This window comes from Psammomys obesus, unplaced genomic scaffold, assembly GCF_907164565.1.
Source record: "Psammomys obesus unplaced genomic scaffold, mPsaObe1.curated_primary_1811, whole genome shotgun sequence".
NCBI classification, from domain to species: domain Eukaryota; kingdom Metazoa; phylum Chordata; class Mammalia; order Rodentia; family Muridae; genus Psammomys; species Psammomys obesus.
In genome coordinates, this window is record NW_026588752.1 from 5,832,529 (window position 1) to 5,851,360 (window position 18,832).

At 48.6% G+C, this 18,832-nt stretch overlaps 1 protein-coding gene and 1 pseudogene across 1 annotated transcript; one reads left to right on the top strand and one right to left on the bottom strand.

The window, feature by feature from the left end:
• Positions 1 to 4,581: 4,581 nt before the first annotated feature.
• LOC129674424 (prostatic spermine-binding protein-like) lies at positions 4,582 to 8,909 on the bottom strand. The gene is made up of 4 exons (XM_055604383.1): positions 8,849 to 8,909; positions 8,313 to 8,399; positions 8,112 to 8,199; positions 4,582 to 5,374 (listed from the first exon to the last, which is right to left on the bottom strand). The coding sequence occupies exons 1-4, from the start codon at positions 8,907 to 8,909 to the stop codon at positions 4,582 to 4,584; spliced, it is 1,029 nt and encodes a 342-aa protein (XP_055460358.1).
• A 7,763-nt stretch (positions 8,910 to 16,672) lies between these two features.
• LOC129674425 (myosin regulatory light chain 12B-like) overlaps positions 16,673 to 18,832 on the top strand; it is a 3,291-nt pseudogene continuing 1,131 nt past the window's right edge.

An 18,832-nucleotide genomic window follows, 5' to 3' on the forward strand; every position in this document is an offset into this window, starting at 1 on the left:
AAAAGCTTAAGCCGGGATGCTACACCCACTCCAGTATCGCCAGTGTAGCATATCAATAGATTGTGCTACTGGGCGGGAGATACGCTTTCTTCGGAAATACGTTCTCTGGAGGTCCCTAGCAAGTGTGTCCCCGACCACCTAAGTTAAAAAGACGTATTCTAGGGTCTCTACACTTTTTCGGTCGCGGTTGTGGGGCTGGATTAATGAGTTTTTTAAATCTTTTTCTATGATTCTTGGAATAGCACAATTAACTATTCAGGGAAACATTTTTTATAGATTACTATAAGCTTTAATAAGAATAGAACGAAAGAAAAATAATTTTAAGAGAATTAATGAATTAGATTTAGTATTAAAAGCATTATAAGAATAGTAAAAAAACAATGGGCTCCTTCTTAGGAAAAGATAGCATGAGAAAGTACAGCTGGCTCAAGCATGCCTCCCTTTGGCATCCTGTTTCTAAGGAAGATTATAAATCTTTAGCAAGGCATATGGGAGGACAGTTAACAAAGGTGTATTTAAACTTTGATGCAGAGAAAGACTTTGGCAGGCATCTGACTTAGCTCCTGACTTTCCTCTTCACTGGTTAGCAATAATGAAACTGCAGTTTGAGGGTTTTTTTTGTCCTTTGTTTGCTTTGATCAAAAAGTTCTGAGGCCAAGATTTCTTGTGGGCACTGCTTTATGTTTGGCTACACTTTTGAGTTAAAATGTAAACTTTGTATTCTTGGTAAAAATCTAAGTGTTCTGGGAAGTATGCCAACTTTAATGTGTTTCCCTATGTAATTATTATAAAATTATTAGCCTGACTTCAGTAAAATTGCAGCAGAATTTAAATCACTCTTCGGTGTGGCCTCTGACTGTCATTCGCCTGAAACCGTGCCTTCCTGATACCCAAACCTCTGATTCTTTCGTGAACTCGGGGAACCCCACTGGGCTGGTCCGTGGCACCGGGAAGGTCAAAGAAAATGTTTTAAGATGTGTAAATGCATTTGTCAAAGTATTAAAAAGTCATTTAAGACATATGTAAAAATGAAAAATGTTTCAGATGTCCTTCCCTCTCTATGCTGTTGTCATACTAAGACTTCAAAAGTTCAGAATTTTAACATTAATCAATGGAGCTCTGATAAGCTATTAATCTAGCTCTGGTAAAACACTGACTACTATTAGCATAATCACAAGCCCAAGATTTTAAATTTTCTTTGGTTGTCTTTTAAGTAAAATGCTTCTCATTGTGCTAAAGACATCTGCATAATCTATACCACATCTTCCTGGTAGGGGAGTGTTCGTGTTTATAACCCAGAATCATTTTGGGGTCCCCAGGCTTTTACTACAGTAACTCAAAGGCCTTAGTCCACTTCCTCCTCTACAACGTGGCTTTCAGTACAGATTGCAAAGGGTGGTAATGCTAACATAAATACAAGTTATATATGTTTGAGATTCTAAAAAAATGCCTTAAGATTGGTAAACGTAAGTTATACATAATTGAGAGTCTAAAAAAGTGTCTTAAGGTTAATAAATGCAAGTTATAAATGTTTGAGGGTCTAAGAAAGTGCTTTAAGGTTGGTAAATGCAAGTTATAAAGGTTATAAGGTCTAAGGTGATTGAAGGTATCTTAAATAGGTAGAAAGGCTTAATATTTTCTCCTGTTGCTATGCTACTGTTGTATTGACTGTCCAGAGCTTGACTTTTACCAATAGAGCTCTAATTTATTAATCTGACTCCAATACAAAAACTTTCCACTACACCACATACTATTATGGTTCTAAGCTCAAGACTGTAAGCCTCCATAATGTGTATGCTTATACTAAAAGTTAAGATCAAATGAGTTTCCCTTTTACCTCATAAAAGGCTTTTGCCTTTCCAGAGCTCACCTTAAAAAATACTTACGCTATTAACACAAATATGTATGTCTACTGCTTTTTCTACAATGTATATTTCAGTGCAGAGTACAATTGTGATACTAACATGTCTAAAGTTTTATCTCCTTCTTAAAACTTAAAAGTAATTCTTGTAAGCTGCAGAAAGTCTACCTCTCAGGTCAATTGGACTCCAGATAAGTACTGCACTTATCGCCTATCTCAAAAGGTGGGACTCCTCCCCTTTCCCCGGTTTTGGGACTTCCTTTCCTGGCTACCAGACTGCTATTTAATGCATACAACACTGGCTGGATTGGTGAGTTTTCCTTATTGACCAGCTACTAGATTGGTGAGTTCACTCCATTTTTCAGCATAAAACGTCTCTCTTGGTAGGGGAAACTTGACCTCTGAGCTCCAGTGACTTCGTACTATCTTTTGAGATGGAGGGACCCCCCCCCAGCCATATCCTTAACTGTCTAGGGTTGACCCTCTCTGCTGACCTCCATTTTTGGGCCCCACTCTCCCTTGAGCGGTACGTCCCCACTCGCACATGGTTCCTTCTCCCCCTCTCTCGCTCGTGGGAAGACCTAGCACTAGGCAAACTGTCATGCCCTTGGCCATGCCCTGCTGGGCATCTGTGCCTTGGCTGTGCCCTGCTGGGCATCCGCGCCCCGGTCTCTGGCCAAAAGCTGACAAGCTATTGGACCAGGTAGAACCTCTGCTCGAGTCACACGTTGCCTTTGGGACGCCTTTGGAAGGTCCCCGACTTCTCTGCCTCCCAATGGGAAAGGCCCAGATGGCCGTTCCTCCAGATAGGATGTCTTCTGGAGAATTTCAAGTTTCTACACCTAGTGTCAGCTAGCACTGGGGCCTCTAAGTTTACACACTTCTGTAATCAAACCTCCTCTCAAAGACAGATTCAAAACAAAGCCTTTTTAACTACTGCCAGTGATTGGGTAAATAAAGGTCCCCCCAGGGAGACAGAGGTTCCCATGTTCAAGTCTCATTGATGCAAACCTTCCACCTCTGTTTGCTCTCCCAAAAGTTTTCAATGTATACCTAAAGGATTTTCTCCATAACATACTTAACTTTATCTTTTGCCTATATATGTGTTTCAGTGTCCTGCCAGACACAGATGTTTCCTATAGCCACAACAGCGCCAAAGCAGCTACAAGTGTTCAACTCTGACCTCACAGACTTCCAACAAGCTAGACCTGCACCTTCCCTCCCAGCCATGGATGTTCTTACAGACCCTGGACAGCATCAAAACAGCCTTTCCTTCCTGGACTTGGCCAACATTTCAGCCTTTTGACCTCCCTACAGCGCCCCCCGTGTCAGCAGGAAGTAGCCAGAAGAAAATCTATGCCTGTTATTCACTTATTATTAACAAAGGGCTGAAATGGTGTGCTTCAGGACCAGGACAAGCAGCTCCAGGTTCTCCCAGCATTCCCCAGTCTCTGCCTGCTGCCTTGCATGGCTGGCAACTCTCTACTGACAACCCTCTACCCTAAGTTTTCCAGGGCAGAGGCTTCCCTTACTCTTGATCTTGTAATCTGACCATTTTGTTGCTATAATTCTTCTCTCTCTCTTAACCCCTTGCATGACAATCAAGAGCTGCTTCCAATGAACCTAAATTTATATACTTTAACTTACCTTATAAAAAGCAGCCCAAGTTCCTCATTTTTTAGTTATAGAAAAAGGGAGGAATGTTAGTATTTTGGAACAAAACTTGCTTCTGGGTTACCTAGCAACTTATGATGTCATGGTGTGTCACCGGCCAGGTGGCCACACTTGGAAGGCATGGTTACCTTGCCCCTTAAAGGGACCAGCGTCTCTCTCTTGCCCTCTTGCCCTCTTTCTCTCTGTTGGTTCTTTCTCTGTCGGGGCACCCTCCCTTTTTCTCCCCATCATGTCCTGCTCTCCCTTACCTCCCTCCATATCTACCTAATAAACCTCTTGCATAAAAGATCCGTTGCAAGCCTCATCTTTTATTAATAGATCTAACACACAGAGTCTTACCTAATGAGCAATGTGGGGCTTGAGATGGCCCCTTTTCTGAGTTACAGAGTGCCTCTAACTTTCCAACAGACTTGTCAGCTAAGGAGAGAGGGGCTCCTTCCTCCTGCCTATCTGTAACTCTGAGAGTACCTCACAGGAAATCTGAACTGTAACAACTTACTGTTTACACAGCCAGCCCAGCTACATGAGAGGATAGTGAAGAGGACGGGAGAGGGGAAGGGAGGAGGAGGCTGGAGGAGCAGGAGGCAATGATACCTGCTCAAATAGAGCTAACCGGGACCACTGCAAAGCCAGTCCCTGCCGGCCCAGTCAGCACACACTGAGCTCTCCTTGCAGGCCCATGCTGCTTTGGGACAGGAAGTGGCTGGATGCTGCCCTCATTCTAGGGACCTTGGTCCTGATGAGTTGACCACGGTTCTTTCTGTGCAAACTCTAAGTTCCAAAAAAGTGGGGAAGAAAAGGAGGTTCTTGGGGAATCGCAAGCCCATTCCATTTGGTGACAAGGACCACACAGGCTCACATACATGCACATAGTTTATTGAACACAGCACTACAGGCCATTAGGGCTTTGCCTCCCCCGGCCCAGGGTCACCTGGTATATTGGTCCCTCCAGGTGGGTGCACTTGGCTGAGAGGAGGTGGTGCATTGTGGGGATACAGGACAGAGCTCTGAGCGCCCTGGTGCTAATAGTCCTCCCTGCCTCTACCTTAGTTACTTTTGTCCTCACTGCCATCTTTACAGGTTTCCTTGCTGTCCTCGTTATCAGCTCCTTCGTCGCCTTCATCTTCCTTATCGTTGTCCTTTTGGTCATCTTTCTCAGCTTCCTCACTGCCATCGTTAGAGGCTTCCTCATTGTCTTTGTTTTGGTCACTGTTGTCCTCACTGCCATCTTCACAGGCTTTCTTGTTGTCACTGGGGTTGGCTTCCTCATTGCTCTCATCTTTATCACTCTTATCAGCTTCCTTGTTGTCATGGTTAACAGCTTCTTCACCTCCTTTATCAGCTTCCTTGTCATGGTTAACAGCTTCTTCACCTCCTTTATCAGCTTCCTTGTCATGGTTAACAGCTTCTTCACCTCCTTTATCTCCATCTTCACCATCTTTATCTCCATCTTCACCATTGCTTGCATCTTTTTCATCTTTGTCTTCCTCTTTGGAAATGTCTGGACTCGGCTGTTCTGGCGTCTCCGAGGTTAGATCCTCTGGACCATGTCCCCACTTGAAGCCCAGCTCAGTGATACAGTAACCAGGAAGGTACTTGCCATCCATAGTTAGTAGATGCTTGCCGGGATGCCCAGGGTCTCTGAGGAAAAAGCCTTTCCTCATACCCAAAGTGGCCCTACGTCTGTAATTGGTCCACAGCCCCAGGTACCGGATACAGAGGCCGTTATTAGTCTCCGCTGCAATCACGTGCTCACCGTTCTTCAGCAGGAACGTCTGCTCTTTTCGTGTTGGAGATCCATAGACTAAACTCCACTCCTCACCAATCAGCAGCTGAATGCTGGGAAGAGAGCATGTCATGCATAGGAGGGTCAGCCTTTTCCCAAAGCTGTGCCCTATCCTAGTTCCCAGCTTCACTTCAGCCCCCAGAAGATGTGTCACACTATGCTCTGACTTGCCAGCCTGGCCTGCAGCCCACAGCTGCTCCTTCGCACCTCTGCCTCTTCAGGACACACCCCTCCCCATGAGTCATCAGAGAGACTGGCCCCAGGTCAGACGTCTGTGCAGCCAGCTCTCCCACTGAAGCCCATCCTGAGCCTGGATCTTTTGGGGTCTTCCCCCAAAGAGAAGGCCCTCTGGAAGTTGGTGGCCACACTGAGACCCTTTGCTGAGGCCAGCAGACCAGAGATGGCCCTTCACTTAAGGGCAGGTGGTTCTGGGGGACAGAGACCAGTGAGACCAGATCTTCTCCCTCGGGGTTGTCAGGTGGGAGCAGGAGCTCCGGCAGCTGTCCTACTAAGCAAAGAAGGAAAGTGCACCCCAAGTTTTCTAGACTGTTCCTAACCCCGGCCTCTTTCTTCTCTTGCTTGCAAAGATGAATCCCAAATAGGCCTCTAGAAATAATTCAGATAATCAGTTACTAATTTCTGTGTAACTATACCTCAAGCACTGCATAGTTTATTTACTCACCCTTTGACATTTATTTCGTGTGTGTGTGTGTGTGTCTGTCTCTCTGTCTATGTGGGCTCATGTGTGCTGTGACCCTTATAGAGGTCAAAGGAAAACTGCAGGGAATTGATTCTCTCCTTCTACCATTTGGCTTAGGTTGATCAAATTCAGGCATCCAGGTGAGGACGCAGAGACTGTCACCTACAGGGTCATCTTGCCACTCTTTTATCGGCACTGGGGATCGAACCTGCGGCTCACACATACTAGACAAACCACTAAGGTATTCCCAGTCTCATCTCGCCATACCCCAACTCTGCCTCGCCTCTCTCTTTTTTCCTTTGATCTTTGCTTTGTTTATTTATTTGCTTTGAGACAGGATCTCACTGTAGCCAGAATCTTCTTGAACTTCTTGATGATGGACATTCTCCTGCCTCAGTCTCCTGGGTTCGGACATTATTGGCACAGGCCACCATGCTGGGCTCTGGCCCTATCTTTGCTTTCTCTTCTGAGACAGGGTTTTACTAAGTTGGCCAGGTTGGCCTTGAAGTGACTCTGTAGCACAAACTGGCCTCATCTTTGCTATCCTCTAACATCTGCCGTCTGGGTAGCTGAGAATACAGAAGTGGGCCACCGGGCCGGGCGCCAATATTACACTTTTAAAGTAAATCTGCATACTCTCCAGCAGTTGTGAGGATGAGGTGGGAGGATTCCAAGCTTAGGGCCAGCCTGGGATACACAGTGAGGTCCTGTCACACAAAACTGAAGGCTACAGACAAAACACAGTGGTATATCTTGGGATTCAACCCCCAGCATTTTAACCAGGAAGAAAACCCAGCATATCTGTGTTGTCAGTAGTGAATTGTAAATGCAGGCGATGTGTGCGTGCCGTTGTGTGTGTCTTCCTCAATCACTCTCCACCTGGGTATGTGCGTGCATGTGTGTCTATCTATGTGTGCGTGTGTCTGTCTGCCGATCTGTGATGCATGTGTGTGAGATCCCTTCCTCTGTGGCTATCTGCCTTATTGCCTGGAGACAGGGTTTCTCCCTGTGTGAAAGCTCAGTGTTGCAGCTGGGCCCAGAGCCCCTGGGTTCTTGCTGTCCCTGCCTCCAGGGCTTCCCCACTGGGCCCCTCCGTCCCACCACCTCCCCCCTTCCAGGCTAGCTTTCCTTTTATACAGGTTCTGAGAAGCTGGCCCTGGGTCTTCACATGGGCACAGCAAGTGCTCTTTCCTGCGTTCCCTGCCATTTTCCCAGGCAGGCCTCCTCAGTTTTCTAGGCAGAGTCTCCAGGGGAACCTGGAGTTGCCCTTTGGGTAAGATTCTGGCCAGCCAGCCTGGCAGGCTCCCGCATCTCTGCTCCACAGATTTAGGGTTACAGACCCAGGCTGCTGCTCTCGGCTGTCACATGGCTTCTGAGGATCCAAACTTAAGGCCTCATGCTTGCATGGCAGACACTTCATCCACTGGGCCTTCTCCCCAGTGGCCCAACATCAAATGTTTGAAGGACTGAGATAACCTCAATGTCACCCAGGACACACACTAAGAGACTATTCATGTTCATCTGAAATTCTGTGAATTTGGGGACCGTGCTTGCTTTTACCAAGCTTGGCAATAGTAGCACAAGGTCTTGACGACGCTCTGGGAGAACAACAGCTCTCAAGAGGCAGAGAGTGGTGAGGATAGTCAAGACCTGCCTGTCCCGAGGGAATGGCTGCCCCTTCTGGAGCAGAGGAAAGGTCCAGAGTGGCTGAGTCAGCAGCACATTTCATGTCTTGTGAAGACAAGGATGTCTCTCAGACCGTGTGAGCAGTTTCTGTCACTACCAAGGGGCGCTTAGGCCTCCAGAGCTACCTGGAGGAGGGGCCCTTGAAGCCTCTTTGGTCCTTTCTGAATTAGGAAGTCAGAGGTCCCTCTCCACCGGCCCCCCTGAGGACTGTCCAGTCTTACCCAAGCCTGGGCATTCCAGCCCCAAGTTGGCTAGTTTAGATCAAGTAGAGGCCAAGAGAATGCTGGGTAATATTAGAGGTGTGGAGCCAGGAAATCCTCTAAGAGCTCCAGGTGATAAGCCATGGGAGGTGGGGGCAACCTGGGAGCATGCAAGGAAGTTTCTGGAAACAGAGTTCTACTCACCCATTGATGGCAGACATATGACCTAAGAAGACCCGGACACCTCTGAGCTCCCCCTGATCTTCACCACGAATGTAGAAATACTTATTGTCTGGAAAGGGGAGGCAGTAGGAGAGTGCTCAGGAGCACTCCCTCACTCAGAGACCCTTACACCCAGGACAGCATTCAGGAGGTGAATGCCACAAAGGAGGCTCAGGTACTCACTCTGGGCTCCGCAGGTGGAACTGGCTAGAAGAGCCAATGTCACCAACAGCAGCATGGCTGCTGAGGGTTTGGGGCACAAGTCTGATGCTTAGAAGCCGCAGGGGGGTAGCAAGAACTTCAGAGAGGCTCTGAGGGAAAGACATCAGGTATAAGGGATCCCCACACCCCAGACTGAGACAGGGGAACATTCGGGAATCCTTTTCTCCATAGACTCAAAGGCTCAGAAGAGCCCAGGGATGGTTTCACCCACAAGTCCACACTGTGACCCCCAAAACGCCACCGTGCTAACATTCTGACTAAGCTCTGAGCAAGACACCTCCTGTTATCATATTACACTGTGCTCCCCAAAGTCTAAAGGTGCTCCTGGAGAAACCCCATATTCCAAACCATCCATCCATCTATCCATCCATCCATCCATCCATCCATCCATCCATCCATCCATCCATGGTCCAGCCTCTAGAATGGCTCAAGCCATTCTCCCTTTCCTCTTGTATCTTGTCCTCCGGCACCAGGCTGGGTCTCTGCTCCTTCCTTACCTGTGCTGTGTGGCCTGAGCTCCTTGGCTTGTCCCTTTATACCCTGATGCCACTCAGCCATAGCCTCGGTGGGACCTCCGTGTTCCCGCCCTTGGCAAGGTTTCCTGCAAGAATGTGTGGAAATATCCAGGACATCCTTGGACACTGTTTGTGTTCCTCTCTGCTGCCTTTGAACAAATGAACTCCACAGTCCATGCCATCCTCTGCAAATTCAGGAAGGATCCTGTTGAATCCCACTGGCTCGCAGGAAGGTTTTGGAGCTCAAAGAGGGAGAACGTGGTCACACTTGGTGATTTCCATAGGTCCTGGCAAAGCAGATACCCAAAGCCAGGGAACATGTTTGTCTCAAGCAAATGAAACATGCAGAGTCATGAGCACATGTGAGGGGAGAGCAGTCACAGTCTGCCCATGGCTTCACCCAGAAGGGTGGGGCAGGCCTGGACTTGGAGAACATGCAGGCATAATTCCTACCTCCCTCACTCTTGTTATGGGAGATCTTTTCAGAGTCTTCACTTAAAACAACTGCCTTCTGCCTGCTCCTTCCAAACTCTACTCATGGCCGCTCCCATCACCTGGGCAGCTAGAGTTCTCAACACAGCCTTGGTCCCCCAGGCAGCTCTGAGGCTGGCATCGCTCAGGTGCCCATTTTACAGCTAAAGACAATGAGATGCCAAGTGCTTTAGCCCTGCCAAGTCAGCCTGGCCTTGGCACCCACAGATTCTTTCTGCATCCACCTCTCTGGGACACATGCCTCCTCCCGGGGGTCCCCAGAAAGTCCGGCCCCAGGTTGGGCAGTTGTGCCAGGATGGCCAAGTCTGCCACAGCACCCATCCTGAGCTTGAATCTTTTGCAGGCTCTGCATAGCTCAGTTTCCCCTCTGGAGCCTCATCCCTTGTGTTCCCCAAACGAAGCCCAGCCACACTGAGGCCAGCAAGGCAGGATCCACTCAGCCTGGTGTTGTCAGGTGTAAGCAGAGGCCCTGACACCTGTTCTGCAAAGAGAAGTCCCCTCTCCAAGTCTCCTAGCCTATTCCTAACCCTAGGTTTTGTTTTTGTTTTGTTTTTTGCTCTTACTCACTAAGCTACTTCCTAATTCAGCCTCCATATGAAATATAGGGAGGATATTCAATTCAATTTGGAGTTTAGATAAACACTGCAGAATTCTTCTGTGTGAGTATAACTCAAACATTTGCTTGTGTGTTTGTTTACGTTTGGGCATTTGTTTATTGTATGGTGGGGGAGCACATTTGCGCCATGACATGCTTGTGGGGGTCACAGGATAACTTGCTGATGTTAGTTCTCTCTATCCATCATGTAGGCTCAGGTATCGACCTCTGCTACCAGGCTTAGGAGCAAGCCCCCTGCCTGCTGAGCCATCCCAGGCCATCACCTACTTATTTAATAATTCTGAGAGTTTAGTAGAGCTTGACACATTCTATCTCTCTTTATCTATCTATCTATCTATCTATCTATCTATCTATCTATCTATCATCTATCTATCTATCTATCTATCTATCTATCATCTATCTATCTATCCATGTCGATCTCACTCTGTAACTTAGGTTGGCCTTGAACTTTTTCATGGTGGAAATCCTCTTGCCACAGCCTCCTGAGTCCTGGCATTAAGTGCACTAGGTCAGGTTCCAATCCTCTTTTAGCTTCTCATTTTGAGACACAGTTCCACTAAGTTGTCCAGCTTGACCTTGAAGAGACTCTGTAGCCAGACTGGTCTTGAATTTGTGATCTTCTTGACCCAGCTTCCCGGGATTATAGGGCTGGACTGGGATTACAAGCCAGGCTCCAAACATTTTCTTTTTAAAATATGGCGGTAGCTGAGTGCCAGCCTGGAATCTCCAGCACCTGAGAGGATGAGATGGCCCAGTTTCAGTCTTAAGGCCAGCCTGAGAGCCTGTCTCACAAAGCTGAAGACTGCAGTCACAGCATCGAAATAAAATGTGCTTCTGTTGCCGTTACTGAAGTGCGCATGCACATGTGTATGCTACATATGCATGCAGGGGCCAGAGCAGGACACTGAGTGTCTTCTTTCATCTCTAGCTACCTCATTGCCTGGAGATGTGTCTCTCTCTGAGTTTCCAGCTCTTTGCCAGGGCAGGCCAGGGTGTTCTTGGGATCTGCCTGCCTTGCCCCATAGTGAGGTTACAGATGCTCACAGCCATTTGGGATGTTTTTAACCTGGGCACTGGGCATCCCCACTCAGGCATTCAGGCTTGTGGAGCAGGGGCTCTTACTCACAGGGCCACCTCACCAGCTGCCCGCCTTATTGTTCGAGGTCAGATCGCTGGATTGGAGCTTTCTACCTGGGCTGGAACCTGGCCAGTGGTCCCACAGGACTTTGTCTCTGGGGTTAAGGGTGTACCATCTTTTATGTGGGTGCTGGGAACCCAAACTTAGGGCCTCACACTTACACAGCAAGCGTTTTCACTCAGTGAACTGTCTCCTCGGTGCAGGATAAGGACATATTAATTATTGTTCTACATCTCTGAAGAAAGGGAGACTGAGGGGCAGGCATTGGGAGAGTGCCCAGAACCAGTCCTTCACCTCCAGAGGTCCTTTTGCCTAAACCAGGACAAGGGAGATGAAGGTTACACACCAAGTGTTGTAGTAAATATAAAAAAAAAAAATGTGTTGGGTTATATTTCTTACCCCTGTGATTATCACGGTGGTATTATTTAACCTGCTATCACAAATAGTAAAACACAGACCCCTGTTAGAGTTTATAATTGCCTTAATTTACCTTGGGCTGGGCAGATATTTCACTTATACTGGCTCAATAACCTCACCATCCATCTCCCAGCCCCCATCCAATGCCATCCACCCTAATCCTCCTCATCTGGTCCACCTTCCATCCATACCCCATGGTACTTGCTTGTATTCTTTATCTGGGTCTTTTCATGCCATTATTGGAGTCCTTCCTCCTCTCCCGCAGGGTTTCTTCTCCATGCTAACCCATCGTAGTGTCTGCCTTCCTCAGCTCCTGTCTGTCAGTCTCCCATGACTCTCCTGTCCTGGAAGCCGGGAACCGTAGCCACATCTACCCCATTCTGCCATGCCCAGGTAGAGGCCATTTAATCAACCAGTCAGGTATGTCTTAGGCAGGATAAACAAGGATAGATGTAACCAGATCTTGAGGGCCAGTGACACACATCAGACCAACCTCCAAAAGCCAAGTGTGGAAGTTCGCCCTGCACTCTGCACATGAGGCCAGCAAAGAGAGCCAAGGTTAGCAACAGCAGCATGGCTCTGTGGATTCAGAAGCCAGAGGGGGGTGGCAGGCTTTCAAAGATGCTCCGAGGAAGAGATGCAGGATGTAAGAGGCTCCAGATAGAGACAAGGAAACATCCAGGAGCCCTTTTTCCCCGTAGGCTCGAAACGCTTCAGAAGGGCCCAGGGATGGTTTCACCATGTCTACACTGTGACTCCCCCGCCCAGTGTCACTCTGCTAACACTCTGACTTACACTGTGCCCCCCGAAGTCTAAAGGTGCTCCTGGAGAAACCCCACATTCCAACCCCTCCATCCGTTCTCCGTGGTTCAGTCTCTAGCTGGCTCAAGCCATTCTCCCGTTGCCTCTGTGGTCTCTCCTGCACCAGGCTGGGTCTCTGCTCCTTCCTTACCTGTGCTGTGTGGCCTGAGCCCCTTTCACTTGTCCCTTCACAGCCGTGTTTGTATCTTGGGGGACTTTGATTCCACCTTGGGAAGAATGTGAGGATGTTTCTGGGACATCTCAGACACTGAGCTTCTGTCCCATAGCCCCCCTCAGTAAATGAGCCCCATATTGTGTGTCATGCTCTGTCAAGGTGATCTGTGGTAGAGAGCCCTGGCCAGGGTATAGGAAGAATTCGGAGCTGGAGAAGTAGAGATGTGGTCACACTTGGTGATTTCCACTCAGGCAAAGCAAGGACCCAAGGCCAAGGGACTCATGTTTGTCCTAACACATGAGACATTCAGGGTCCCAGGCACATATCCCGTCTGTGATGACTTTACCGAGAACGGGCCAACGGCAGAGAGATGGTTGCTTTTAGAGACTGTTCGTGAAGGGCCCTTGAGCCCCTCCTTTCTCTGTTGGGTTGTTGACTGAGTTCTTTTTAGATTCTCTGCCTACACTGCTATGTCATCATGCCCCACTTCCAAGCTATCACGACTGGCCAGGGATCCCAATGCAGCCTTAGTCCTCCGGGCAACTCTGAGACTGGCATTGCCATGGTACCTCCTTATAGCTAACGCTGAAATGCCAAGTGGTTTAGCCCCTGATAAGCGGCCACAGTCCAGTCAGCCTTGACACTCCTAGTGGGGTACTGTGATGTGTGGGGAGAGAGTTGTTCTGTGGCAATTTCAGCCTCCCTCGGCAGGCAGCAACCCAGGAGCCCAGGAAAGGAAACCAGGAAAGCACAGAGGGCTGGTGACACGGCCCAGGAAGCCCCACCTTCAGGTTTACTGCCACACAAGCTTCCCTTTGATTGGCCAAGGCTCCTTGGAGCTACAAAAAGCTGGTCAAGGGATTTGGGTGGATTAAGGAGGGAGACAGCATTATTTGCCCATCATGGAGCTGAGAACAAAGAACATACATTTACTTTATTGAGCAGGTGAACAAGCAAGCTGCCCAGAGGAGAGGTGTGGGCTCAGGTACTACGTGGGCAGCTGGAGACCAGGTGTCCAAACACCCTCTTCCAACACGGCTTTTTTTTTTTTTTTTTTTTTTTTCCTGTACCGGTATCAGAACCCAGCCCCCCACCTGGTCTCCCCTGGCTGGCTGGGCCACTGCCCCCTTGCTGTGTTTCCAAGAACTGCTCTCCACCAAGGGCTGCCGACACTGGCCTGGATGCCTCCAGGAACCGTAGATTAGCTAAGAACTCTTGCTGCTCCCTTTAAGGAAGGGCCAGCTCCTGCAAGGGGTGACCGTGTGCAGACCTCTGATCCCTGGGAGGCCTTTGTCCTGGGAACAACCACCTAGAGCTAGTTGGGGCCGCGATGCTGTGGGGTGTTACTGCCCTCTGGTGGAGAAAATGAGAGATGCGCCTACACACTAGGCAATGCCAGGCTCAGGCCCTATCCTGCTTTGCTCAATAAACCAAAGAGGCTCCGAGGACAGAGGCAGGTACAGAGCCAAGGCAGGACTGAGGTTAGCCAAAATTTGGCTCTGAGAAGTATAGCTGGGTCTCTTCAGCTTGTCCAACTCTTCTCCCATTCTGCTCTCCAGATTCCTAGGGGACCTAGTGGGTGTCAAAGCAGGGACTCAGGCTCCAAACCTAAGAGACAAGAGTTTGTATTCTCCGAAGACCATGACCCTGGCCCCCAGTCTCCCTGGGGTCATGCAAACCCACTTATATATTGTGAGAGTTTAGCAAATATGTTTTTATTATAGTAAACATGCCAGTAAATTCATTATTTAATTTTTTTACTATTTATTTTTATTTTATGTGTATGAGTGTTTTTACATACATATAAGTGCATGGCCGGTGCCCTCGGTTGTCAGAAGAGAGCATCAGACACCTTGGAACTGGAGTTACAGGTGGATGTGGACCACCATGTGGGTGCTGGGAACTGAACCCTGGACCTCTAGCAAGAGCAGCCAGTGCTCTGGACCCCTGAGCCATCACTCCAGACCCTACTTCATTAATTTTATCTGTCTATTCTTTTTTGAAACAATGTCATTGTGTAGCCCAGGCTGGCCTGAAACCCATGGCAATCCTTCTGCTTCAGCTTCCCAAGTCCTGGGGTTCTAGGTGTGGGGCACCATGACCAGACCGTTTAAGGTGTGGTAACGTGTGTGTTGCTGGGCAGTGTGGCTGTTGCCCTCAACTGGTTCTGGAACGTCTCGTTATCCCCCGCAGAGCACAGCAGCCAAGACTCAGTCCTTTTAATGAGGTAGGCCTGTTTTACGTGTGTTTGCTCGCTTCTCTGCGCGACCTTGACACAGGGATGCCTTCCGCCTCATTGCACACTGCTGTTCCTGTTTGCTTCGAGGCCTTGTCTAGCTTTCCGGGGCTTCACCGCCCCACCTTCGTCACACTTCATTCTCCGGGCGCATTTTCCTGTTTATCGAGGTCCTAACTTACCAGCAGTAAAGAGCATGTGTGAGCCAGGTGTGGTAAATACACCCCTAGCCTCAGCACTCAGAGGGCCAAGGTGGGGTGATCTGAGCTCAAGACTAGCCTGGGCTACAGCGCCAGATCCTGTGTCAAAGAAAAGGGGGGGGGGGGGGGAGCTCTGAGGACCCTGCAGCTGGATGACCTTTAGTAACCATGCACACTCCCAAATCCTCTGCTGCCATGGATGTGGAAAATTTACCTCCAAAAGTTCCCCTGACAGTCAGTGTGCCCCATCCTGAGATCCAGGTAGCTACCAACCTGTTTCCTGTCACTGCCGACTAGTAAACCAAATCCCCGGGGGGGGGGGGGGGGCTGCATCTGGATTTCTTCACTGGATACTTCCGTGTTTTGTGGTCCAGTTGTGTCCCACCTACCTCTCCAGTTGCTGTGAGAAAATAACAGAAGCAACCTAAGGGGAAAACAGTTTGTTTTCGCTCACAGATCCAGGTCCTGTCTGTTGTGGGCAAGTGAAGGTGGCAGGTATGTGAGGCGGCTGGCCACATTCCATCCATAACAATGACATGGAGAGCTATGAATACAAGCTGCTCCTCGGTGCCCTGTCTTTGCTTTATACAGTCTGGAAACCTCAGGGGATGGCACCGCCCATGGTGGACGAGACTTGCCATATCAATCAACTCGGTAAAGATCATTCCTGGAGGCTTGTCTTCCATCTTTCCACCGATTTTAGATCTCAAGTTGTTGATTGAGATTAACCAGCATAGGAAGTCTTTGTGTTTTATTTAGAACTCATTTCTTTTTATTCATTTATGAGCTGGTGAGCATCTAGGCTCTTTGTTGGGTGCTGTTAAGTCTTGGCGCAGGGAGGGGGGTTATTCTTCTTGAAGTGGAATTGATGCCTCCTAATGTAAGTGAAAAACGTTTAAGCAAACTGCCAGCTGGGCACCCCTGTAGTTATCTGTAATCCTGGCACTTTGGAGGTCGAGGTTATACATCAACTTCAACTACATGGCCACTTCATGGCCAGCCTGGGTACACGAGACCCAGACTCGAATCCCACCCTAGCCCCAAAACAAAAGAAGGAAAGAAACTGCCAGCTCTCAAAGGGCAGTCCCCCTGGAGTTTCCCACCAGGAGAAACGCTTTCCACTCGCCGTGCCCGCTAACAGTTGGTGTTGTTTGTCTCTCTCTGGACTTTTTAGTCTCTTTCCCGCAGTTGTGACTGAAACACCTGAGAGAAGGCCAAGGAAGGTGACTCGGCAGGTAAAAGTCTTGGCTGCCAAGCCTGAATGACCTGAGTTCAATCCCTGAGACCTGCATGGGGAGAGAGAGCCACATCTCACTCTGACCTACAGCCGAGGGGTGTGGCTCAGGCACATTCTCATAGATGTTCACATACATAAATAAGCCCAACACCCTCCTCTTGCTGCTGTGGGCACCTGCATGGCCCTCCCCCACCACGTAAACACACACACGATTAAAAATAAAAACTACTTTTAAATGTATCCTTAAAAATCACATGAAAGGCCAGGGGATGTGGACTCGGGAGACAGGCAGGTGGATCTTTGTGAATGGGTCCAACCTGTTCTTCATAGTGAGCTCCAGGATGGTCAGGGCTATGTAGAGAGATTCTGTCTAAAAAAAGAAAAAAAAAACATAAACAAACACATAACAAAGAGAAAAGGTTAAAAATTTAAAAAGGGGGTCATGGGTCGAGTCGTCTCTCCAGAGCGTGCTGTGTCGGATCTGATGTAAACACACCGTGTCAAGCAAAACGGCAAAGACCCCACCGAGAAGCGCCCTCAGCGCACAGCATCCACTGTGTTCGCCACATTTGGCCAGTCCCAGATCCCAGAGTTCAAAGAGGCCTCCAACATGATCCACCAGAACCAGGATGGCGTCATCGACAAGCAGGACCTGCACCACGTGCTTGCTTCTCCACCAACGCCTACCTGGATGCCATGATGAACGAGGCCCCAGGCCCGTCAATTTCACCACGTTTGCTGAGAAGTTGAACGGCACAGCTCCTGAGGATGTCATCGGAAATGCCTTTGCTTGCTTTGATGGGGAAGCGACAGGCACCGTCCAGGAGGACGACCTGAGGGGGCTGCTCGCTTCACGGATGGGGAAGTGGATGAGCTGTTCAGGGAGGTCCCCATCCAGAAGAAGGGAACTTCAGCTCCATGCCTCCTCAAGCAAGGAGCGAAAGACAAAGGTGACTGGAGAGCTTTAGCCGAAACTCCATTCCCCCTCACTCCTTCCACTTCCGTAGGAAGGGCCTACTGCGTGGCGCTTGCTCCTTCCACTTCCGTAGGAAGGGCCTACTGCGTGGCGCTTGCTCTCACAGTGTTGCCTCTTTTTTAATGTATTTATTCCAGACCTTTCTGCCACTCAGCACGTGTGTAATCAGACTGGAGTCGGGGACAGTGTTGTAAATTGTATTGAAAATGAGACACGAATAAAAATCGACAAGTGTGAAAGCCTAGGAAAATATATCTGTATTTCTGGTTTTGCTGGATTTTTCACATTTTTATATCATAAAAAGTTATTTTGAAATAAAGATTACGCTGACTCAAAATAAATAAATAATAGACAAAGACATTTTGGCAATGAGCAAAAAGAAATTGAAATTTAAAGAGAAGCTTCTATGAAATGTCAAGGGTTGGGGATGCAATTGGCAGAGTGCTTGCAAGAAGCCTTGGGGCCAGTTTCTAACAGAACATAAATCAGCTCTGGTTATAAGTATGTGTCTAAGCACAATGCACTGATTGTGCCATGGCCTCATGGTCATAAACACCTGTAATCGCAGCCTTTGGAAGGTAGAGGCAGGGGGACCAGAAGGTCAAGATCATTCTTTGCTGTATAGCAAGTTCAAGGCCCAGCCTGAGATAGATGAGACCCTATCTCATCGAAGACAGACAGACAGAAAGACAGATAGATAGACAGGTAGATAGATGATGGATACAAATTCAACAGGGAGTGCTGGCTCAAGCCTGTAATCCCAGTATTCTGGAGACTGCAACAGAAGGATTGTCACAAATTCAAGGCCAGACTGGGCTACAGAGTGGGACACTATCTCAAAAATAATAAACAAACAAACAAGTCCCATTGGCCGCAGTCGCTGGTGTGGGGTGGGGCATGTGTGCTTGAGTACATGTGGAACCGAGAGGACATTGCTGGGAACTACCTGTCCTGCTCTTTGAACTGTTTCTCATTGGCCTGGAGCTTACCAGTGCAGCTAGGTTTCCCAGGATCCTTCACAGCACGGGGATTTCAAGTGCAGGCCACCATGCCTGTTTCTCGGTTGCCGGTCTTTGGTTTGTTTGCTCATTTTGTCTTTTTCCAACATGGATTTTGAGGATGACCTAAGGCTCTTGCGCATGTATGGCAACAGTGTCACTGACTGAGCCATCTACCTAACGCCTATTTTGTTTTCAGGCAGGCTCTCACTTAATAGCCCAGGCTGGCCTTGTACACAAGACAATCCTCATGCCTTAATCTCCTGAGTGCCAGGATGGCAGGTATAAGCTATTACATTGATGAAACTTGAAAGACACAGACAAACCAGGACCTGTGTCTATTGTGACTGGGACAGGGACAAAGAAGTGCAGACTCCCCAAGCATGTTTGCTATCCTTAATAAGGAAGCAGGCCCTGTACCACAAGCTGGCCAGATTTATGTCACCTGCTTCCTCCAGAGCCAGCAAAGAGACTTTCCTACAGCCTCTTATGTCACCTGCTTCCTCCAGAGCCAGTAAAGAGACTTTCCTACAGCCTCAAGCTCAGAATGCCTGGCTGTGCCTGTCACCTGACCTTCCTGTCAAACATCAGAGGGCCAATAGACAGACTGTGAGCAGGAGCACAGACAGACAGACTGAGCAGGATCACAGACAGACAGACAGACTGAGCAGGAGCACAGA